The 25,348-nt window shown below is 34.6% G+C and overlaps 1 protein-coding gene across 2 annotated transcripts; it reads right to left on the bottom strand.

Moving 5' to 3' along the window:
- Positions 1-320: 320 nt before the first annotated feature.
- LOC133186594 (uncharacterized) lies at positions 321-25,323 on the bottom strand. Of its 2 annotated transcripts, XM_061321822.1 has the most exons (21): positions 25,223-25,323; positions 14,331-14,581; positions 13,931-14,059; positions 13,495-13,689; positions 12,286-12,446; positions 11,940-12,055; positions 11,533-11,672; positions 10,924-11,190; positions 10,760-10,805; positions 10,440-10,551; positions 9,791-10,041; positions 9,470-9,593; positions 9,006-9,133; positions 7,956-8,153; positions 7,343-7,512; positions 2,936-7,243; positions 2,666-2,812; positions 2,162-2,313; positions 1,722-1,907; positions 1,091-1,453; positions 321-982 (listed from the first exon to the last, which is right to left on the bottom strand). In XM_061321822.1, the coding sequence occupies exons 2-21, from the start codon at positions 14,520-14,522 to the stop codon at positions 895-897; spliced, it is 7,473 nt and encodes a 2,490-aa protein (XP_061177806.1). In that variant the 5' UTR covers positions 14,523-14,581; positions 25,223-25,323; the 3' UTR covers positions 321-894. The 2 variants fall into 2 exon arrangements, with proteins under 2 accessions (XP_061177806.1, XP_061177816.1); XM_061321832.1 differs by lacking the exon at positions 7,956-8,153.
- Positions 25,324-25,348: the final 25 nt, after the last annotated feature.

The raw sequence follows: 25,348 nt of genomic DNA on the forward strand, positions 1-25,348 counted from the left end.
AAATCACTTATTTGGTTGTTTAAAAGTTCCTCATCTATTATGGCATATGAGTAGTATGTGTGGCACTGATGTATATTGGAGGAACAGTAGTTGACACATTTAGAGAAAATCGATGCACATAAAGAGACTAATACCTACACTTTGGCACAACAAAAAAAACTGATTACATTGGTACAATAAAAAGGACACTGCACTACATCTATCCTGTGTAAAATATAACACACAAAATATCCCTAGAAAAATTTATGGAATGTACACATATAAATGTAAATAAGATTCATACCATATATATTTTATATAAAATTATTACTTAATTGCTCTGAAATAGTTGTATTTCCTTCAATTTGAGGAAATATGTCAATTTCTAAATAAAAAAAAAATTGTAATGGCTTAATATATATCTATGTCATAGCTCATAACAACACTGATCATACAAATTTTTAATAATGTTGGGAATTGTAAAATTCTCATTCAACCTTATCTGGAAAAATAACAAAAACATTTTTATAACACTTCTAAAGGTGCAACACATCAAAGAAAAATGTAGAATTTCTTGTCATAACACAGATTTTCATCAGTCAGGTTCATTCACTCTCCATAATACTAGGAAATGTATGATACAAGATCTGAACACAGATCTGAACAAGTTTTGATACCTGAACGTAGCAGTGAACTAATATCATGAACGAGAACAATGTGATCACCAGTTTCTTGTATGATGATGGAACATAACATGATCTTGCAGGCACTTTGATATGGCTATACATAGAATTTTGTTTCAATACATTCAAAGCACTTTCCATACATCCTTGTAGATTCTCTGACTTGTTAAGAAAGTTAAATGATGTTGATGAAATGCAAGAGTGAAGAACACAGTCTTATGAACAAACTAAGTCATTTCTTTTCCCCTTTAGAATTTTTCCTCTTTGTGATGAATGAATGTAGTAGAAGTTGTGCAGCAGATGGTCTCTTGCTTTGGTCTCTGCAAATAAATTTATTCTCATATGAATAAATTGTGTATTTTTATTCATTTATTTTTAACTTTCATATATTACATGTAATTCTTGTTATTATTCCAGGAAGTACTTACCTTGTCAAACAAAAATCAACAAATTCCATGGCCTCTGCTGAAAATTTCTCTGGTAACCTTGGCGGTGACTTCCTGTCACTTCCAATGGCAAAAATGGCTGCCATGGGATTCATGTCTGCCCATGGGGGTTTTCTGGTAGCCATTTCAAAAATGGTGCAACCAACACTCCAAATGTCAGATTTTTTACCATGTCCAGTTTCATTGACCACTTCTGGGGCCATCCAATATGGAGTGCCCTTCATGGATTTGAGGATCTGTGACTGACCCATGCTGAGGTTTATACATAATCTTTTGGCACATCCAAAGTCGATGAGTTTGATGATTCCATTTGGCATTAACATTACATTTCCTCCCTTGATATCTCTGCAAAATAAAAAAAAATGATTGGTGTAACTTAACTTAAAAGCTCGTAAAATCCCTGAAACCTTTTCTCCTTCCTATGCAAAAAATGCATTTCTGGGACTCTATCAAAAATTACCCTTATTTGCCCCATTCATGATTTGTATTGTTTATAGTATTTGTGAGATTGATCACTGTTTGTTTTTCTTCTCTTTTTTTTGATCATTTTGATCAGAGTATAAAATGATCAAAAAAAAAAAAAACAACAACAAAAAACAACAGCTTTATTTACCTATGAATGACATCATTTTGATGAAGGTAAGACACTCCCTCCAGGATCTGCTTAGTATACCGTCTGAACACAGCTTCATCAAGTGCCCCAAACCTGGCCAGGATACTAGCAATAGAGCCCCCAGGAACAAACTGCATAAATAAACTGACCACGCTCTCCTCCTCTTCCAAGCTGGTGCCAAGGTATCTACATCATAGACAGCAATGTTTATTACTTCCAACAAAAAGAAAAAAAAATCAATATAAAATCACCAACTTCCATAATATGGCAGATTATTCTTTTTTTCTGATGGTATGGCAAATGAAAATCAATGATCCAGTAAGACAAAATTATAGATCTGTGGATAACAGAACTCTAGCATAAAATCAAAGTATTACCCCCCCCCCCCCCTTCATGATGTCCCATTTCTTTTGGACAGTTTATACTTTATTTATACCTACCCTACAATATTCTTGTGGTTTAGGAGTTTAAGGAGCTCCACTTCCTCCTGGACTTTTTCGTACTCCCTCTTCGCCTTGTCTTTGTCCACTGTGTTGAGTTCAATCTGTTTCACAGCAATCAGTTGTCCTTCACTGGTCAATCCACACCACACCTATAATATATGAAATTCACACTTTAATATACATGTATTTGCAATAAAACCACTATGGCCATACATAAGCCAAATCACAATATATATACATCCCCTTTACAACAACACTAGTTTTACTGAATACTGTATACAGGGTTATTTTTGCCCTTAACAGTTGAAAACAAATTAGCCCCATTTTAATTTCACCCCATCACAGTTTTGTTTAGGAAATTATACTTTTTTCTTTAAATTCGCCCTGTCTTAAATTCACCCACTTGTGTCTAGGGCAAAAAAGGTGAAAATAAAAGAGGGGCAAAAATTACCCTGTATACAGTATTTTGCACAACTATTTGAAAGGCTGTAGAATACTCACAGTTCCAAAAGCTCCTTTACCCAGGACATTTCCTTTCTTCCACTGTATCATGTCATCTACATTAGACTGATTACTGATGGAGGTACAAGCACTTCCTGCCCTGCTGTCTGAGTCCATAGTGGTGCTGGATATGTCACTAGTTATTGTCTGAAAAGAAAAATGGAATTGGAAAATCAAGAATTCAAGTTCTGACAATCCACACTCACAACTTCTTATCAACAAAACAAAAGAAATATCCCAAAAATTATTGCTAGCTTCAATTCTTCATACCTTATTGCTCAGATCCAAGCTCTCATCATCATCACCAATACCTGCTCCTTCCTGAGGAGGCAAGTTAGAGAACTTGAAGGGAGTTTCCTTCACACTGTTGTTTTTCATAGACCCACCATCTTGTTTAGAACCCCTAATCTCTGTAAACTTTCCTGCAGATTTTCCCTTTGGAACTGACAATGGTGGCTTATGATTGACCGCAGCAGAAGACGGTTCTCCAACACTCATGTGAGGTCTGTGTAAATGCTCTCTGCTACCTTTCAAAGCCCTCAGACTCCCACCTTTTCCTGCAAACAGTTCCATGTGTTTGAAACTGTTCATGATCTTTGCTATCGCTTCATTATCAACCTTCTGTTTTTGTACTGTTTGCAGGTCATCAGTCACTTTTAGATAGGGTTGTTGTGAGGAGATGTCCTCAATTTCATCTTCCTGATTATTCCTCTGAGGATCACAAACTGAGGCAGAAAGTTTGGCATGGAAAGGAGACTCATTCTGCATCATCTTCTTCAGTAGATCCCTGTCTACCTCAGTCAGTGTACTGTTTCTGCTTGTATTTGTGAGTGTCCTGTTAGACCTCACTGAGGACATGGTATTGCTGAGAATCTCCTCCACTACCTCATCTAGGTTAGTATCCTCTCTTTCCTCACTTTTGGTCTCAGAAAATTTGCGTTCTCTTCTGGTTGATCTTCCACCAGATTCTTTCTTCTTCCTTTGACTGGATCTTACATCTGAGGGTACATTATCTTCCTCTGCTGGATGAACACTTTTCAGATCTAATAAAGGTACATTTTCTGCAGGAGGAGGAACATTTAAATGTTCTGTATCTTTTTTATTTCTCTTCTCATCATTTTTTAGTTTATTCTGCTGAATGGCTGTCTTGAGATTTTCAATAGAGATCTCAATTTCACTCCTAGTGTTCTCATTCAGAGATTTCGATAAGTTCTTGTTTCTTTTGGCCAAAGGGGTTACTGGTGTCCTTGATGTTTTGCTACCAGCAGACGACTGTAAACTCTGGGACTTCCTGGTAACAGGTTCAGGGCCTTTCACTCGACTTCCAGCTGACGTCTGCAAACTCTTCTTTCCTGCTGAGGATCCTGGTGTCCTAGAATTGCTACCAGCGGATGACTTCTGACTTGATGAGTTTGTTCTCTCTGATGTTTTGCTTTTTCCTGAACTAGAGGAATTTCTGTTTTGCAAATTCTGAATTTCTGTTTCAAACTTTCCACGTTTTAATTGACTTGGAGCACACTCTACTTCACTTGGCACTCTGGGAGTTTGGCCATTTAAGCCAAGCAGGTCATTCAACGTGTCATCTTTCACTTTTTCATCAAACTCCTTTAAAGCATTCAATGTTTTATGAATTGGTGTTCTTGCACTTAAGGATGGGGACTCTGGGATAGGAGTCAGCTTGTCAATCAATATTTGTCTATTAAGCTCCTCATTAGCTACATCCACTGCAGGATTAGAATACAGAATATCATCTAGTTCTTGCTGAGCAGCATTCATCTGTTCCATATTGTAAAACATGTTGAAGTTGGGAGGCAAAGAATTCAAGTCATTTTCACCAATTTTATGACTTTGAATTGGCAAAGATGTTTGAGTCAAATCTAGATTCATCGGTCTATATCCATCATTGTCTACTCTCGGTAAGTTCATCTTTGCTTCAAAGTCTGGTTTGATTTGTTTGAACCGAGGTGAAGGGGTACCTGGTGAATTGTCTATCTGTTGATACACATCCACACTTAAAGAATTCCGTAGGTGTTTGGGCTTGGAATGCTCCTTCACAAATCTTGGAGTGTCCTCATCCAAGTTGAAATTTCCCGATTTTATCAATTCAAGGTTATCAAAGACAAAGCTTTCTTGGCGATTAAAATTGGGTTCAAAATTCTCTTCTTCCATGTCTTCATGTTCACTTTCTGATGAAGCTGACGAGTGAGAGTCTGTAAACTTCACAGCTACAACATCCGACTTGTCAATGCAGCTGGCAGCCACATGCCACCCTATCCCTGAGATAAGTGCAATATCTGACTGTGATGCCTGCTTTCCTAGTAAAGTGTCTACAGGTATCTTCTTTCTCCTCCTCCCTGATTTTATTCTCTTCCCACTTTTTGGCCGAGCCACTGCATCTTCAGTATTTCTTTTATCCTTGCTTTTAGCTCCTCCCCTTCTCCTGCCTATCTTTGGATTGGCAGAGGAAGGTTTGGCATCTTTTTTCTTGGAACTTTTATTACTCTTGATGGAAATGTTAGTTTTGGATCTTTCTACACCTGGTTTAGAAACCATGTATCCAAATGCTGTAGCAGTGACTCCTTTTCCATTCTGTTTCTTTTCTGGAGCTTTTACTGAATTGTCTACATACAAGTCAGCAAAGGGATCTTCAATGACTGGTGTTTGCATGGGACCTGCCACAACTGGTTCAGGTTTGGCCCTGCGTGGCGTAACAGAGGTAACTATTTCAACCAATGGTGGCTTCCCTGCACTAGCTGGTTTATATGGAAAGGCTGGAGGTTCCTCTACTTTCTGAGATTCTACCTTTGGAAGGTCACTTTCGGACTGAGCTGTATTTCCAGAACTAGGTACATTTTCCCTTGCTTCTACATTTGCGACAGATGTTGACTTCACATTAATTTTCTGAGTCTGGTTTGAACTTCCCTGATTGGGTTTCTGAGTGTTAGCATCTTTCTCTTTGAGTTGTGGAGGTTTATTTCCTGGGACATTTGATTCACTCCTGGCAGAAGAGGCTGGTGCTCGTGCTAGAATTGTAGCACCAGAGTTTCCACGCAAGGGTTTACCAGCTGCAGTGCTTTTTTGTGGATTCTGTGTCCTTGCTGAGTTTGGAAGTGACTGGTTTGAACTTGTTGCATTATTCTGTGCAGTAGATGGTGTTGACACTGGTTTTCCTGATTTTGGACCAAAGGACTTAGCATTATTTGTGCCAACCTTAGGAACAGAAATATTTCCAGAATTATTGGAAGTGGGGTTATTTCCATTGACAGTTTTACCACTGTTATCAACTGAAGCAGAAGATGAATTTTCCGTAGTAGACTTTACTTCAACTTCTAACTTCTTCTGAGGTTTTGAATTAGATTCACTATTTTTTACTGGACCAACTTTCAAAATATTAGATCTAGCTGTGTTTTTACCATCTGTATTTGGTTTTGTATTATTAGCTTTTACATCCTTTGCACTGCTTTCATTGGTAGTTCTTGAAACAGAAGATTTAGTTGGCTGGAGATATGATGGAGTTGAGGACTGGACATTTTGACTGGAGGAAACAAATGCTTTATTATTAGTCACTGCTGGTTTATTGACTGGAATTGGTCCAATCCTTTTCACTGCTTTCGCTGAGGCTTGAGTGGCAGGTCTGGGTACACTTGCTTCTTTCTCACCAGGCTTTAATGCAAGCACATTAGATTCACTCTTAGCTAGCTTCTTTAATGCCTCCTTACCACTTTCTTTCTCCTCTGGTTTGACCTCACTTACAACAGTTGTTTCTTCTGCCTTGTCTTGTAGGAGTTCATTTCTCTTCCTGATCTCATCTTTAACATTTGACAGCAGCTGTGATGACACAACCTGCATTAGTCCTGATTTGCTGTCAGTGTTGTTGCCCTGTACATTACTATTGACAAGACCCTCATTTAGATGTCTGGAGTGCACAGTGATTCTGCTCTGAGCTGAAGAACTCTTTGAACTACCAGCAGAATTTGATACACCTGGGGCATCTCTTTTATCAGTTTCATTATTCAAATTTCCCAGATATATTGCTCCGCGTGACTCTGAGGTCACAGATTTTTGCTTTGATCTGAGTGTCAGTTTGTTTGAACCTACACTTGATGGTTTAGAAATTGGTGGTTGAGTTTCAACTCTTGCAGTTGATGTGCCAGGCACTGGTTGTCTTGTTGCACTTTTCTGAATGGCACCACTGGAAACTGGTTGTCTTGTTGCACTTTTCTGTGTTGCAGCAGTAGAAATTGGTTGCTTTGTTGCATTTTTCTGAGTTGCAGCACTGAGTGGTTGTTTAATGTAATTTTTCTGATTTGTATTCATTACTGGTTTATAAGTCTTCCCAGAATTCTCTTTGATGGGTGGTTCTCCTGAAGAGCTTCTGCTAGAAAGTGATCGTTTGCTGATGTGTGAATCCTCACTACTGGAGGATCTGAGGGACAAATCTCGAGGACGACTCTCCTCAAGGATGAACTCATCCTTGTAGATAGATCTGCTTCTCATGAGTTCTATGGTCCCAGCAAAAGCCATCTTAACTTCCTTATTCTTAATCAATTCATCCTCATCAGATCTTGGTGACGGGTCCTGGAAGTTAAAGAGAGTAAAGTTACATATTTTACCCATCTTTGAAGACTACATAAGACAACTTGCAAAATTAACCATTACTTTCTTATATGTATGTACCTTGGAGTCATCTGATGGCTGGGGCTCTGTCATGGCACACTCTAGGTGAGCATTTGTCGTCTGCTGGTTGAGTAAGGTAGGGGTAGGTGGGAGGATGGTGGATGAAGTTGGATAAAGGGGGGCACCTTGAACAGGTGTCTGTGGACATTTGTTAGTCAGTCCCATTCGATCTACAATTAATCACAAAGTACACATAACATATCGAAGCCACATTTTTATTAGCAGTGAAACATTTTCATTGGTGAAAATTTCTGAGAACAAAGTCATAACTATGAAGAAAAGTCCAAATTTCTGTGGACAGGTCTCACTCTGCATCACAGATAATGTCAAAATATATCAAATACAATTCGCAAGATTTTATTAACAAATACTTTTGCAAAAAAGTCTAGACGCAAAAAAAATAGTTTTCCTCAATAATAACAATAAGTAATTCTCTTTTTTTTTTTCCTTACGTGGACAATATGTAAAAACCATGTCTAAGGAATGCAATGCAATTGTCTCACAAAATTAAGTCTCAACCAATAAAAATGATTTATTGTAAGCAAATACAAACCATAACAACCACATGCAAAAAAAAAAACTTATTAAAATTTAGTAAAATTATGACAATTACCCAGGTCCAAGATTTGTGACACTTCACAAGTTGCATTACAAGAATAGCTAGATCTGTCTTGATTATAAAGACTTTTCTGGGTTGTCTCCCTTAGCAGTTGGGAGTACTGAGTTGTCTCCCTTCTGGGATACTTTGTGACACGTGGTGAAGTGCATTCACTGTAATATTCCTCACTGTGATGCAATGGGTTAACAGAACCTGATGTTAAAACACAGGCAAACAGACAGGGTTAATACAGGATTGGGAATGTTAAAATACAGACACAATAAAAATTTTATACTCAAGGTATTCCATCCCTAATACCCTCAGATTCAATGAAATTAAATACAAAACAGATATGTACAGGTTGAATACTCAGGAAATTTAGATCAAATTCCCATTTATTGGAGCAAAATGAGTCCAAATTTATGACCTTGACCTGTCCTTGAAGAGTTTTCTCCCTTTGTCTTTAATCAGTAAAAAATCAATTCCCCCAAAATCTACCTGGTTAAAAAATTGTTATCGATTGTTATTCAATCCCTAATGATAAAATAACATCTTTCCCAAAAGAATTTATTGATATTCTTATTATTTAGAAATTTATTTTTAAAAATTTGTCAGTCCACATAGACCCAAGTTCAATCTTTGTTGATTATTTACTACTTACATGAGGTTATTACATCTTTGAAAATTTTTCCTCTTGGTAAATCTTTTCTTATTTTTAAATGCTCAATCTATAGCAAAGTATTTTATAAGTGATTGTATAATTAGGTCCTATTAGGGGTGAAATACCTTGATAATATAAACAAAGGAAAGTACATGTATTGTGTTACTACTTGAATATTTATGCTAATTAATTACTGAGGTTAATCAAAATAGTAGCACATTGATTACAATAATTTTCAAAATGAGAATTACAACTCTTTCTCATAGATATTTCCAGGTGTTAGAGCTAAATAACATCATTGCAATATTAAAGTTAGTAATAATAATCCCATCACCCTAATTAAAATTATTATTTTACAGAATCAACAAAGGCAAAGCATAAAAAATAACACAATATCAACTCACCTTTATTTATATACAGGTCACAGGTCATGGCCAGGTCACCAGCATTGGCAATAGTGTCTGAACCAGATCTACGATGATGTTTATAGTTCTTACTCGTGCTAGGGGTAGGAGATGATGGAACTTGCATTCTGAAACAGAATTAAAGCATATACATTACACAGACTCTCTTTCAAGTTACATGTATGTGATTAAATTTTTTATGAATTTCAGTTTAATTTTACGGCCGAAACTAATCATCATAGAAAATTCAATTTTAATCAAGAGGCATGAAACTCAGACCCTCTAGAGGTGGGAAACAAGAAAAATAAGAAAATTATAAATCTCTAGTTCTTAACGGATTATTCAGACAACATTACTGATTTATACAAACCAGCTGCAATAGATTATCTCCAGAAATCCACCATCAAGAAGGGAGAGAAAAATAGAAGAAAATTTTTCTTACTATTTATTTATTTACAACATACCTGTTGATCTGCATACACTGGTCAAAATCAGGGTCAACAATAGTGAGGGGGGAGGTCCTGGTGTTTTCTTTTACTGTCAAAGGGGACACCCTGTTACTCCTGTTATTTGGACCAGGGTAGGTAACTACAAAATTGTTCAGGTATTTATGAATATGAAACAGTTTCTTCAATTCATTAACTTCATATGATTCTGTCCCTTTCACCAAATAAAACATTTTTTCAATTAAACTATTTGTACATGTATTATACATATAAAAAACAAAATCCAGTTATTCATTTAGTCTACTTTAGTCTGCACAACATTCTAAGTGTTACAAATACCTGGCTTGTTTCCTCTTCCTAGACCAATCTTGCCCTCATCAAATGATCGTCGATACTTTCCATTCCTGCTGAATGTTGGGGAATCCCTGTCTAGCCCTCTGTCTGGACTGATGGAGGGCAGCCTCTCTTTGGATCTGGCTTTTGGTATAGGTGAAGGTGACACCCTTTGACCTCTGACCTTTCCTAGCTTTCTTACTCCATCCCTACATGTAGATCGACTGACTGAACTCAGGTCATTATCATTTGGTGTGCTGAACAAAGAATGCAGAAGTGCAAGTTAAGAGTCAGTGACCCTGCACACAGTGATTTTTAAGCTTTGGTTTCAAGGTGTAGAGAAATGTGATAGTGTAAGTCATACATGAATGAGTCAATTGGTACTCAATACACATAAATAGGCAGGTGTAAACAACCCTATTAAATTTGTATTGATGAAAAATTCTTTAAATACATGTGAAGGTGTCATATTACCACAGAGGTGAAGTGAGAGTTTTGAACTTTAAATTCTTCCATTTCAATGACAACAAAATGTGTCCAAACAGATTGTGACATAAACCATTAACACAAGTGTGGTACATTTGTGTCCACTGAATGCAGTAGTTAATACTGAAAGCACACAACAATATAACACACACATGTAAAAGAGGAATACCTAAGATAGGGGCCAGGAGTAAAGTTGCCATTTTCAATGTCCTGAAGCATGCTCTCTTCTGCTAGTCTGGCTTTTTCCCTCAGGCTCAAGTGTCTTGAAAGTGGCTTCCCTCCTGAAGAAATAACAAATAAATAACACTCTCAGAAAATAAACTTACTTATAAACATGCTAATTTAATGTAAACAGGCACATGTACTGTTGGTATACATTGTGTCATCCAAAGATAAACAATCCAAAGCATAACCTTTGCCTCACTTTTTCATAAACAAGAAACTGATGCACAAAATCTTCTTTCCAGATGTACAAGAAAGTAAACTTACTGCTTGGAGCAGACTTCACGTTGGCAAACACATTGGTTGGCATTGCCTGCAAAAGTAAAATATAATCATTCAATATTACAAACCAGTATTAGAAGTGCTGCGTTTACCATTTTAAAATTTGTAACTCAACATCCTGTTTATCAGAACTTGAGGAAGAACCTTACATCAAATATCACTTCCCCTCCTCCTCGCTTCTTCTTTTTGCCATCCTCAGTAGACAAACGGACATCTTCCCTCCCTGGAGTTTTCAGTGGGGCCAGACTAGTGGAGGGCCTACACTGTGTGGCCTCAGTCCAGGCCTCCTTGAGGACAGCCTTGATCTTTCGACCCCTGGCAAGGTCAAGGGCAGTCAGTCCTCTATCATCTGTTAGAGTGACGTCTGCTCCATGTTTCAGCAGAGAGCAAGCTGCCTTTTCATGGTCATTATATGCCTGAGAAGACATCAAATGAAAATTTGCAAATAAAAAAACACAAGACTTGGATACATGTATACTGCTATGTTCTGAGACTTTTACCTTAAATAAAAATCCTTTGCTGGGGAGAAGTTGGCAAAAGTCCGCTAATTTTTCATTTAAAAAAAAATTCCATGTCTACATTTGAACAGTGAACACAAAAAAAAGTGTAGGTAAAAATTCTCCTTGATACAGGTGATTAATGCAAACAGTACACAATCCAAATCAATGACATGACTAAGGTGTTGAAATGCCAACAGAGATAAGCATCTCACATGCGACAATTTACAAATGAGTGATTTAGAAGAAATCCATGCTTACTGTTATGTGGAGGGGAGTAGCACCTGCAAATCCCCGACAATTAACCTCTGTACCTCCCTCCAGTAATGCTTCGATACACTCAACATTGCCTGTCTGTGAGGCACAGTGTATTGGAGCAAAAAGACGCTTATCCTTCGATTCTGTAAAATCAATAATGTGAAATTACTTACTGAAAATTAATTTAATCCTTATTTTAAAACTTTTTATGCAAAGGTGAATATTAATATACACATTCCAAATTCAAATCTTTGAAGGTAATATAGTTTGCACAAAGCATCAAATTTTTAATAATAACTTAGGGTATCTTAAAATGCAAAATGTTTTGTTAGCAACAATGCATTTCAAGTTCTCAATGAGAATATTTTTGATTATGAACAGCATGTATTTTATTTACAGTCTTTACTCACCTATATTTGGTCCTACAGCCAGTATGGCTTGCATGACAGCCACAGCTAGACCAGATTTAGATTTAGATACGTAGTGTAAACAAGCCATGTCATCTCCATCAAGTGCATGCACATCACTGAAATAAGAATTACATGTATTTCTCAACATTTTTTTTGCACGTTTACAACTGAAAACTATTTCTTCAGATACAAGAAGCAATTTTACAACCAACAGATACAGAGCCTTTCTTGGATTTACAAGTCTTCATTCAAAAATTATAATAATTATTTATCTGAGGAAACATAAACAAAAAAATAAAATCTTGTTCTTTATTGATCAATATGCAGAATAAAAATATGGGCTTACGCTCTATGGGCAAGTAACTCCATCACACATTCCACAGGGTTGTAGGGGCGATTCATTTGTGTTGAAAGTCGTTCAAACAGCTGAATGTCTCTACAGGCCAGTAGAAGTGCAGTTAGCCCCTCCGAGTTCTGACAGTTAATGTCTCGAACCTTGTTCTCATTCTGTAAAGTAAAAAGAAATAGAAACAAATCAAGAATTAACACAGGTTAAATGGTGGAGTTATATGTGTATGATTAGAGTCTCTTTGTTTTCACACTCTGGTTTATACATTACCTCTGACTTATCTTGAAGACATACTTTGCAGCAAAATTAATAAAGTAACTTCTTCAATTTATTTCTTGTTCATAACGTTTCAATAGATATGAAATTTCAAGTCTTTATTTTCATATATCAAATGAAAGTTTTGCAGGGATCCAAATTTCGCAATGCATGAGCTTTATATGAGTCATACAAATAATAATGCACATCATGGAAAAAATTTAAATGAAATGTACAAACTTTAACGGTCGATTTTAGCTATAAAAGTTCCATGATAAAAAAAAATGACAAAATGGATTTCCTACTGGAAAATTCCCATTTGGACATTCCTTAGGATGGGCTTTCCCAAAGTTATGTTTAATAGGTGATCATGTCTAATTATAGAAGTCCATGCTGATCAGGAAGTGATCACCATTTAGTAGCCTCCAGTGCAACAATTTGTGTGAAGCAGACATGGGTATGCTATTGATTTTTCGACATTTTATCTGGACTTTTTTTTATTAACTTTATTGATTTTTTCCTACATCTCCTGCATCTTTTAGCACACCTTGTAATTTACAGTTAAACGAATATTGCAAACAGCAGAACCCTACAAGAATATTTTCATGGCCTATCTGTGAAGATGAATATATGCTGTGTCTATACAACTGATCCCACTTCGATGTCAATTATCAGAACATCGCTTTTTTTGGATGTTCTAGAATATGATAGAGGACAATTAAAACTCTTCTGAATTACTTAAAATTGTTTTTGATAAGAAAAGCTACAAAAAAAGTTCAGAAAAGATGGTTCTATTTGAATGACAATAAATCTGCAAGGCTCTCAAGTACAAAGCAAACCAACCATGGTTCATCAGTTTGAATAAAGGGTGAGTTACATGAAACATACAGTATCAAATTTGTTCCAATCTCCTAGACATGCAATTTGTACACTACTCTTAATTAGACTCACCAATAATTTCCTGAGGACTTTGATATTGCCTTGCCATGCTGCCTGTAGAAGCAGACGATGGAATGATTCTGTGGAGCGATCCACGGAGTCCAGTAGGATTGTCCGTATTCCAGCAGACGCCACTTCTACTGCTGTCTGGTTCTCATAGTTTCGGAGAGTGATGTCTGCTCCATGCTTCAGCAGTAACTGGACAATCTACAAAAACATAATTCATCCCAGTTACATTCAATTTTCATACAAGCAGACCACGAAATTGCATGATTTCACATGTATATTAGTACTGCATTTCAAGAAATTGAGTTGTATAGATATTATTTCAGCGCTTGAGAAGATAATAAAATTGCTTAATCTTGTTAATGTAAGCCACAATTTTACAGCAGCTTGCAGAATACAAAATTTTGCACACTTTATCTAAGATAGGTATAGAAATCTCTACCTTAGTATGTCCTCTCTTGGCTGCCCATATAAGAGGAGTGTTTCCTGTTCGTTTGTCCTTGACATCAATGCTGACTATGACATCACTACGTCTGAGTAAAAATGTCTCTATCCTGTCAAAGTCTCCATCCTGTTAACAAAATAGTGGGAAAATGATACAGGGGAAAATACTCAAGTTCTGAATTTTTCTATAATCTTGCAAATTCAACAAACAAAGAATAATTTTTATTGAAGGTCATTATAGATACACTGAAGATGTGTGTATATCTGCTTGATTTCAAAGATCTAACAAAATGAATCTTTCTTGCTAACCTCACAAAACTGTCAAACAGCATTTACATTAATTAATATGGAAACTGCTGATGTTTTCATATTAGAAGAAACATGGAATGGAAACTTACCCTGGCGGCATTAAGAAACAGTTCCTCTAGATCAGCCTTGCCTTTACCCATGAGAGCTGAGGCAATGTCATAGTATTTGGCTGACCCAATCCTGTTCTTATTGGCCTGTAGCTCTTTGTTGATGGTCATAGCTGACCGAGAGTGACCCGACCCGATGCGACCTTGACCCTCTGACTCAGTGTTTTCCGGCATACTGTGGTTCTGTTAAGTGATCGGCATGCCATTCTATGACTTCAAGCTTATTATAATTCCTGCGAAACATCAATGAACAAAATTAAATAAAAGCTTCCTTTTCATTACACGAAACTGTTCAGTTCAATAAAATAAATCTTTAAATACTTCATCTGGTCTCAGTTCAGATGACAACTAGTGATATAAGAATAAATACAAGTCCTTCTGACTTTTCAAAGGTTTCTGCTCCAAGTGCATGCTTGCTTAAACATTTTAATAAAATGAGAATGACAAACATGCAATGATGAGACATATCAATGGGTAGATTTGCTTTCAGGAAAAAATTGTCTCAGGACCCCTTGTACACTTAAGAGAGGACATATACTTTCAATAAAAAGCACTTCCAGTACATTTTTCAAATGAGTTGGATAGGTGTCAGTATAAACTGGTAAGCAAACAGAATTCTCAGTTACCAGTAATACATACTTTAATTGGCACCTTCTTGAAGTAAACACTGTCTTGTACTTTGTCCCAGTTTATACCACATTATTTTCCTTTCTTTAACATTTAACACATTGTGTTAAACTAGAACTACATCCTACTAAACAGTAAAACACTAAATACAACAAATGAACAAATTCATTTAATTTTCTTTCATTTCCAAAATTTGTATCCCAATAAAGAAAAAAATTGCAAGTCACAAGCAAATCACTACTACCCTACATCATATGTTATGCCTCTTAATTTAAACTTGATAAAGCTAGGTCAAACACACATTAATCATAATAATCTAACATCTTTGATATTTAAAGCAATATCAAAGAGGTTTGATAACGCCATAAATTAAAAACTGGAACAAAATTCACAGACCTGTGGTTTTCTAAGCAAAACCTTTGCAGAGACGAAACCATTCGAAAATAAAGTCTTCCAAACAAAGAAAATCGAACATTGGAAAAATTGGCTGGGGTCCATAAAGTTTAAATATCGGCCAGTGAAGGATATAAAGACTAGGGGTGCTATATCAGCTGATATAGCAAATGTGTCTCCTTAATTAAACTTACACACAGTGCAGAGGCCCTTACCAAAACAAAGACCCAAGACACGATTTAAAACCTCATGTGAATAACAAAGGTCTTCGGAAATTATTCCTGGCTAATTTGTGAAAGTATGAATCAGCAGACCTAAAAGCAATATTAACAAATTTTGTTTGCAGTGGTGGATTTAAGAGTGTTATATGTATACAAACTTTACAAGTGTGAAATTAAACTTTCAGTTCAAGTAGACTTAAAAGTATAAACAAATATGTTTTTAATATTTTCAACATATGCAGAATCATGCAGTGCTTATATGTAACGATTATATGTTTGGCATCTCTTGAAATATCGATAAAGTGTACAAGGTTGTACAAAAAGAAAGCAAATATTTCTAAATGAGAGTTACCTATACGACGGTTGAACATACAGCAGCATCATTAAAATATCATTAATTGATATTACTTAGAAAATGAGTTGAAAACACAACATCCACAAAATTAACATATAGTCCTCCGTATGACACAAGCTTAAACTGCGATTCTGACATGCATTTCATTTCTCCTCACATCCTAGGCTCCCCTCCCCCTTTCCAAGAAATACATAGTTGCTTATATCTGCTGCAAATAAACTTTAAAATACATCCCATTCTGGTTAAAACTCTTACTTCCTTTTTTTTTGCCCAAAAAAGTAAGGAGAGAAAAGGTATAACTAACTCATGAATAATTCAGAAAGTCAGGTACCTACTACCATAAAACACATTTCCATATTATTAATTAATGGTAACAGCAGTTCTGCAGTGCATATATTATGTATATTGCACATATACTGAAATATAAGGGAAAAAAAGCAGATTCTTTATTACATGTGTATAAGAACTATAGTATTGGACAAAAGTTTTGAAAACCTACCCCCCTACCCCCAGTATATTTCAAGTGTAAATCAAGTCAAAGATTAGTTAATGGTGCTTAATTTCAGTGTAAGACTTCACAATAACAAAATGGCTTCTTATGTTCTTCTTCCCATCTTAAACTTATATGCAAAATCTTTCTGCATGTTACTTGTACTTTTTATGACTATTTATTTACCGATGGTCAAATTTGAAAAAAAGGGATCCTTTTAAAGACTATACTTACAAAGTTTAAAATTTCAACAATCCATTAAATAGCATAAATTTTAATCTGCTATGTGATTTTTACTGATATCATATCACTGAGATCACTGATTGGAATAACACTCTTTCTGCTAAGTATGGACCAAAGTTCTGAGATTAAGAATCTTGACAAGTTTAGATTTTCTTTCATCATTTAACTACCCCACCCTGATGAAATGTCAGATTACCAGCTAGTACATATATTTAATATCAAAAAGATGTACACATTAAAACAATATCATTTGTTTGACCTCATGACACAGGTTTTTTTTTTTCTTTTCTTTAAGTGATCTTGACCCCAAGGCCCAATAAAAAAAAAAATAATAAACCCAGCCATTTATGGATTATTTCTTAAATCATGGTGCTTGCATGATGATGAAATTAAAGTCCCATTTCAAAATGACAGACATGAACACAGCTTGATGGACAGACAGACAGACATTATCATAATTTGTCTATATATCTACCTTAAATGTGACATAGTAATACAATTTTAATCACTTCATAAGAAAACTGCAATACAGCTAAAATCCATCTCTCAATTTAAAGAGAGAAAAAAAGAGTTCTTCTTGACTTATAGATATGATATCAAGTTAGATATGATGTATGTGCCAAGTACCTATACATGTACAATATTATGAGATTAAATTCTTTTTAAGATAAGATATAGAAATGTTAATAGTCACACCTACAAATTAAAGAAAAATATGTTGATAACTGACTTAATATTGTATAGGTAAATATAAACATTGACTGGAGATATATCAGACTCTCAGGTTTATCTATAACCTTCAAATTTTGATCATAAACAATTTAACAAAATATATATTTGCACCTGTAAGGGTTATTGCTACTCGTGAGAATCTTCTGCAATTTGAACTTTGCGGTGTTGGATTCCAGTTTTTCTTTATTTTGTAAAATATATTTAGCTAACAATCTTGTACAAATATCTTTGGTGTGCAGGTAATAAAAATGAACAACACTTGACACATTAAAAAACAGCACAGTTTGCACCTTGTACAGACTTTGGGAGGGAGAATTATAGGATTAGACTTTTAATGAGCACTTGTAAGGGGGTATATAGTTACGCATGGCTCTAAAACTAGAAACTTACACAGGTATAAACAGGGATTAGGGATTATTAGATGACCAATTGTATGTAATGTCCATGGTTATATGGATGACTAAAACAGGTCTAGAGATGAGGTAACCCAAGTAAGACTTTATTTAACTCCCACTGAAAATTTTATATTCCTGGTGACCTTAAAGATATTAAATCCATGGTGATGTGTATCATTTATAATCTTCAATGCCCAGAGAAGAATCTCTTTTGATTGTGTAAATATGTATAAATCATATATTATCAAATTAAGATGAAGTGTATGCATTTAAAGAGAGAAAATTACTCGTAGCTAGTACTAAGTCCCATTATACTAAAACAATAAATGGAGGATATTCAATATTTAGTAGATGAATATGGAATTTATTTCACAAGTGGGACAGGATTTTTTTATATTTTCACTCGTGCTTCGCACTCGTGAAAATATAAAAAAATCCTGTCTCACGAGTGAAATAAATTCCATATTCATCTACAAAACATTGAATTTTCTGTTTATTACATTTTCTTTGATTTTCCCTTTGCCTCTGTCTTTTCTTAACACAGTGTCATAGACTTGATGTCATAGTTGGGCGGTTGAGATGTCATAGCTTAGCAGTTGTGTGATTGAAAACATTACATAGCATGGATTTTAGCAACATATTTGGGAAGAAATTTGCAGTTTTAGCTCTATCAAGATGTTTAGTTACTATCTCTATCTTATGACAGGCCAGAAATTACTTTTTACTTACTTTGATATCCTTTCACACTGTGAGAGAATATCATTTTGGTATCCTTTCACATTGCGAGAGAATATCACTTTTATTCAATAAATAAATCACAGTATTTCACTGTTGAAAATATATTGCATAACGCCAATACAATAAATACATGGATCGATAAATACATTTTTTTTTGAAAGTTTGTTTTCATAAATGGATGAATGCCAACAAATATCAGACAAACTTCATTATATAAAATTTAACTATACATATATTTTTAAGTTTCAGTCAAATCAGTTATTATAAAATGGAAACTGTTTCTTTTTTCTTAAAAAAAAAAATGGATTGCACTTTATAAGTACACATTATAATAAAATTAGAACAGACATCCAAGTCTATTCTGAAGGGCAATAGAAGTTCAACATACTGTAGAAAATTACATCAGTACTTACGTTTTTGAATAATGAATGAGAAAATTTATGGAGTGTAAAATTCTTGCAGTTGAATTTCAAAAATCTCCTTATTAAGCTTTCACAGGCATGAACTCCTCTCCAGTGCAATATATTCAACATTCATGTCATTAAAAGCAACAATTTTCTAAAAGTCTTCAGATTCCGATAAGAAGAAAGATCCAATGAAGAAAAAATTACTTTATTAATATTTTCACAGAATTGCTGTTGCTTTGTTTATGCTTTGAACCAGTAATGCGTAAAAACTCAGCTGATTTTGTCCTTCTCTACCCGTGACACAATAACACCTGATCAAAATGTCTAGAGACAACATGGCAAGAGTCCAATGTCAATTTATTTATATAAACGTTTATGTATATGGAACCTTACATGGGATTTCTTTGAGCCCTGCCAGTTTTCTTCAATTTGTACCTGGTAATGCCCTGATAATCTACCAGCACATGTCCAATAGACAAATAAATAGTCCCCTTCCTTATATAGGCCCCCTACCAAGGGAGAGGGGTGACGCATTTAGTCAAATTTTGTGGTGATGTAAAACTGCACATCAATTTCATCAAGGGTTATTAAATGTGAGGGGTGTCTTCATTTTAAATTACCTTTCATCAATTTTTCTTGCAAAAAGATATCCAAATCATATTTAAATCAATAATTTCCTGCGAGCAAATTTTGTGAGAGAGAGAGAGAGAGAGAGAGAGAGAGAGAGAGAGAGAGAGAGAACTTTTCTGTACATTCTATTTTGAAACAACGTATCCATTTCTCATTTATATTCAGGGCAAAGTGTTTTCTTATTTAAGTTTTGTAATTGGAATTGTACATGTATGTGGCAGAGTGCTGGAAATGACTTGTAACAAGGAATCTGTTGGTTATTGAAATTCAAATCAATATAATAATGCAATGATATTTCTGGTATTGAACATCAGTGTTTCAAGATATTAATCATAACGAAGATTGTGAAAGAATAGTTCGTTGTACCAATTCAGAAGGGTTTAAGAATTTAGTGATATAATATACTGCAACAATGCATGTGAATAGATTTTTTAAACTGTGTCAAATAATTACATTTCATGACTTTGGCCTGGTTGAGGGTCAATTTCGGGTGATATAAGCACAGCCATAACTGAAATTTCTGCAGTTCAAACTTTATCCTATTTAACAATCCTCCCCCCTAAAAAGTTTTATCCAACCCAAACTCCTGTCACTTTTCTGGATCAAAAAGTGAAAAGTCTGATTCACTGTAAGTTTTTCAAATGCTGCTGAGCTGGTGATATTACACTCATTAATTAATATTAAAAACATACTTCTCATCTAACTAATGTTAATAGTTCAAAGTATTATGAAACAGCAGGAGAAAGTCTGACATTAATTTACTTCAGTATCTATAAATCTTTAAACATTTGGCAAAAGTTCAACCCCCCTTGAACCCATATTACCCCCTTTGCACAATGTTGGGTTGCTATTGTTGCCGATTGATCCAAGATTGATGAGAGTGCAAACCTGGCCCTTTGCCAGTTGATCAGCTGTTTTTAACCTTGTAGATTTTTTTGTACCATTATTTGTCCTAGCACACTGAAATCAATATGTCATCTGTGTAATTGTCAATTTTTTAAATTGAACAAAATATATGTTACTTATAAAACACGTAGTATTTAAAGAGAGTATAATTATTGTCAATCCTTCCATCACCTGCATGGGTGGGACTTCCACTATAAAATGATATAAGTAATGTCTATGTGTCTGCTTTGCATTTGGAAGTGATGTAAATATTAAACAAAACATTTTAAAGATCTGGTGTGAGTTTCTTTACAAACATATACATGTAATAAGTATTTACTTAAATATTTTCACACACATCATCTTTCACCAAGATAACTATGTAAGTTTTAAGTTTGTAGCTAGTAACTAAAAGGTAAGATTTGAAGAATAATCCATTTTATAAATAAATGAGCAACAAAACACATGTACCAGAAATTTCAGCAGACTAGAAAAAGGAAGATATTAAAAATAAGAACAGTTAACTGTATAAATGAACTTTGTTGTATCTAAGACTTCCACAATACTTCCTTCTCTACACAAAAATTTTCCTGTTCTTCCTTACCAACACTATAAGACCATGACCACATTCAATGTGATCAATTAAGCTAGGTTGAAGATCATTGTACTTCTTTTATTAAAGAACCTTTTTTTGTTAATTATATCATTGAGCATATTTTACAGTTCCTGCAGTACACAGAAAAGGTCTGAGCAAAAATTTTTACACAGTTGCAGTGTGATCTTGACTGTTTTGATGGGGTTCCTTATGTGGTCAAGAGCAATATATATATGTGTGACAGGCAAAACTTTCCAACACTCACGCATCCATAAAAAAATATGGCTTTAATTTTGCACAAATAATAATATTACACTTCTTTCCTCTGTAAGCCTCTCTCCCTCTCCTTGTTTTGAAATGGGGGGATGGAGATTCATTAGGGGTGGATGTTCACATTTGCATTTTCATTAAATGATTACTGTTCATATATATCAATCAAGAAGAATAAAAACTCATGTGTCATCAAATGCGAGAAATATTTAATCAAGTATTGCAACCAGCAGTCATTCATTATCGCCATAAACCCTTAGAAGTTCATTTATCATTAGGATTTTAATTTTTTATTTTTTACAAATTCTACAGATGGAAAAAAAACCTCAAGACGCATTTTCTTAAAAAACAAAATTAATATATTACCTTGCAACTTACACTTCTGTTGACACTTTTAGGCAAATAATTTGAAGACAATTAAAATACAACACTCCCCTCCAGACTAATGCACTTGAGCACAAAATACTACCTTGTATAGATTACACAGCAAGTGTTGACAGCAGTTATGTACATTTATCTATTTTCTTATCTATTGCTCTTTGCCACACTTAAAGTTGTATCTATCATCTTACAAGGGACACGTCTTATCTTAAATTGCCAATAATATTATCATCGGAGCATGTGCCTTACATTTTTAATACATTAATATTCTATTAATAATTTTCCCAACCTGCTGTATTGAAAATGTGTCATGAAAATTGGCTATTAAAGAAATATTCAAGAGGTAGTGCAGATTCAAATGAAGACTGTCATTGCTTGAATTAAAGGTACACTGTAGTTGAGAATAAGATGCTCAAAAAGCTTTACCCTGATACTTCAGCTATAAATTGTGCATGACACTAGCCTCTGAAACATAATTGGTTGTATATATCCCCAATAAAACATCTTAGCAAATTTGGTCATTGTTGAGCTTGTATAATGAACCTCTTTCAAATATTTTAACCTAAACACTCATCTGAAAAATACAGGTCACACACAGACACTGAAGCACATCTGATATGCATTCCCAGATGCAATACCTAGAGCAAGTTTGGTCAATATTAACATTTCACTAAATTGCGGGAATTGAAATATACAAATTAATGCAGCATCCAAAGCAGAGTGTCTATCCTTTAATATTGAAATCACCCATGCAATGTTGTTTTCTGCCTCGAACTAGAATGACGCTCTGTCATTGGATAATGGACGCCATATGCCTGCCGTCAATATTTCTTTGGACAGCAAGTTGCAAAATTTGGATGGCAATGTCATCCAATTTTATAGAAAAAAAACATGCCAGTATTTTTTTTTTATTAAAAAAAGAAGATAAATTCCAATTTGGTAATGCTGCAATTAAATTTAGAGTAGTGCCCCTTTTCAGTGATGTAATCACAACAAAATGACCTTGCACTGAGACAATAAATTCCTTAAATTGTAATTGATTTCATTAGGTTGTTAACTTTTGTTGGTTCTTGACAAAAGAAATTTGACACTTCTTAGGTTTGTTACTAACTGTCTACAGATTGTGGAGTTGTTCAAATCCATGGAAAGCAAGGCAAATCAAAATGACTTTCAGAACAGAAGAAAAAAAATATTTTTGTGTACCACGTATTTTTCATTATTATATTACATTTAAGTCATGAACCATATCATTTCAAACCTTTACAGAAATAAATACAAGCAGTCTCTCTTAAAGTTAAAGAGAGGGTATATGATATATCCAATGCAAAAAAAGATGAAAATAATACTGATCAATCTCATAAATCCTGATAACCCAAGTGAAAATTTTCTCAAACAAATTACTAACAAATTGCCTACAAATTGCCCAGAAATCACTTAAAAGTGATTTGTTTCAGTGATTTGTAAGCAATTCATTTAACAAATCATGAATGAATCATTTTCTACCAAAATGATGACTATGATTTGTTTACAATTTGTTACGAAAGAGTGATTTGTTTGTGATTTCTTTCACATTTCATACAATTTCTTAGTGATTTGTTAAACTTAGGAAATTGCTACAGTGATTTCTTCATGATCTGTTGAACTTAGACTTTCTTCAAGGTGATTTGAAAATGATTTCTAGAACTTAGTCTTTCTTCAGAGTGATTTGAAGATGATTTGTTAACTTTGTCTTTCTTCTGGATGATTTGTTAATGATTTGTTGAACTCATGGTCCTTCTTGAGAGTGATTTGATAATGATTTACTTCATTACTTCCGCTGCGCTTGCTGATTGGTCAGTTAAGAAACTCTACCGCCAATTTTCATTCATCAGATTTGAATTGAAATGATAGGAGCTAGATTGTGCCGTTCTAGATTCATACCTCTCTTCTTTTGTTGAAACTGATGTTCATGCCATAACCATGCAGCATATAGTTTTTAAGGTATGTATTATTGTATTATGCTATCATTTCCTCCTTAGAAATGACAATACTTCAGTTTATTACCATGATTACATGTTCTACCAACAACAAAGTCGTCGCCAATTAATGTATAAATAATCTATATAAAGCTATAAGCTTCAGCAAAGTGGCTTGTTCACAGTGTCTGTAGACAAATATTTATTTCAGAAAAAAAACATTTACCAACTTCTAAAACAACAATTAATGCCTATAATCTTCCAAATTTGGAACCAACTATATCTGAAGTACATGATGCCAATTACACCTATATAATCTTCCGAATTTGAAACCAACTATATCTGAAGTACATGATGCCATCTTAATGAGGATACATCCCAGTAAATGTGTATATTTTCAATGCACAGAATGAAAATGCTGTTGCCAAAAGTGTATTGTTAATTATAACAAATATGCATGTGTTTCAAGTGAATATTTGAGGGATGGTTGAGCATCATGCATACATTAGTGTGTATCCACCTGGAGTGATTTGATAGTGATTTGTTAAACTGAAGTGATTTGTACACAATTTATTTGAAATGATTTGTTTGCAATTTATTCAAAGTGATTTGGTTGTGATTTGTTAAACAGAAGTGATTTGTAAACAATTTATTCAGAGTGATTTGGTTGTGATTTGTTAGGTGATTTGCTTACAATTTGTTCAGAGTGATTTGTTAGCTCATTTGCATGGGAATTTGCATCACTTACAAATCATCTTCAAATCACTGATTCATTAGTGATTTCTTAAAGTGATTTGTTTGAGGATTTTTTTCACTTGGGAAGTGTCAACAATATGAATAGTGGGCAGGGCAAAAACACAGATCCCTTGAAACACCAGAGGTAGGATCAAGTGCTAAGAGGAGTAAGCATCTCCTGTCAGCTAGTCACATGAGCCCTCTGTATTGATTGGGTTAACAGAGTAATGTGTTGTCAAAATTGGTATAAAACAATGGCCTAACATTGGTAGGAGACTTGTCAATCAAAAAACAACTTAACGACAGGATTCTGCCTTTCAACAAAATTGTTGAATGTCCTGTCACATCAACTTATTTGTCAGGAGCCTGCCTCTGTATATAAAAATTAAACTAGGAACATGCTTAAGATTGCATACTGAATCAGTTGAGAAACAGAACCATAAATTATGCAGGTGATAGTGGGATATCATTACAAAAATAAGAGCACTTAATAATGGTCAACTCAAGCTGAAGTCATCCCTATTGTCATATATATAGGTCTATAATCGTAGTTGGCCATGTATACATTATAATGATATGTCATCCCCAAATATATTTGCTAAATAGAGATGTCAGTAAATTTCAAACCTTAGAGAGGTAAAAACTGATAAAATGTAAATGTTAATACTGTACAGACATCAATAATGTGATAACATACAGAAGATCAATCAGATCAAGTCTATGCGCGCACTAGGCCCCATCTCAAAATAGTTCAATACTGATCAAATTCTCTTGGTAATTTTATCCCATATGTGTCAATATGATAGAAATAAGCATATTTACCTGATAAGAACGCCATATATACAATCAAGCGTTACAGTTTTTATTCCATTTAATTCACACTCTACTGTTTACATGATGTCATGACGCTGTTTCGTTGTCGGCCATTAGTCACGTGGATAAACAATA

Source organism: Saccostrea echinata, unplaced genomic scaffold (assembly GCF_033153115.1).
Source record: "Saccostrea echinata isolate AGI-Se365-2 ecotype Australia unplaced genomic scaffold, CSIRO_AGI_Sech_v1 ptg000001l, whole genome shotgun sequence".
Lineage (NCBI taxonomy): Eukaryota > Metazoa > Mollusca > Bivalvia > Ostreida > Ostreidae > Saccostrea > Saccostrea echinata.

Coding starts and splice junctions, on each gene's coding strand:
- LOC133186594 (XM_061321822.1), bottom strand. CDS start 14,522: ATGCCGGAAAACACTGAGTCAGAGGGTCAAGGTCGCATCGGGTCGGGT. Junction 12,447..13,494: donor AAGTCCTCAGGAAATTATTG/GTGAGTCTAATT, acceptor TTTACTTTACAG/AATGAGAACAAGGTTCGAGA. Junction 1,908..2,161: donor AACCACAAGAATATTGTAGG/GTAGGTATAAAT, acceptor TCTATGATGTAG/ATACCTTGGCACCAGCTTGG.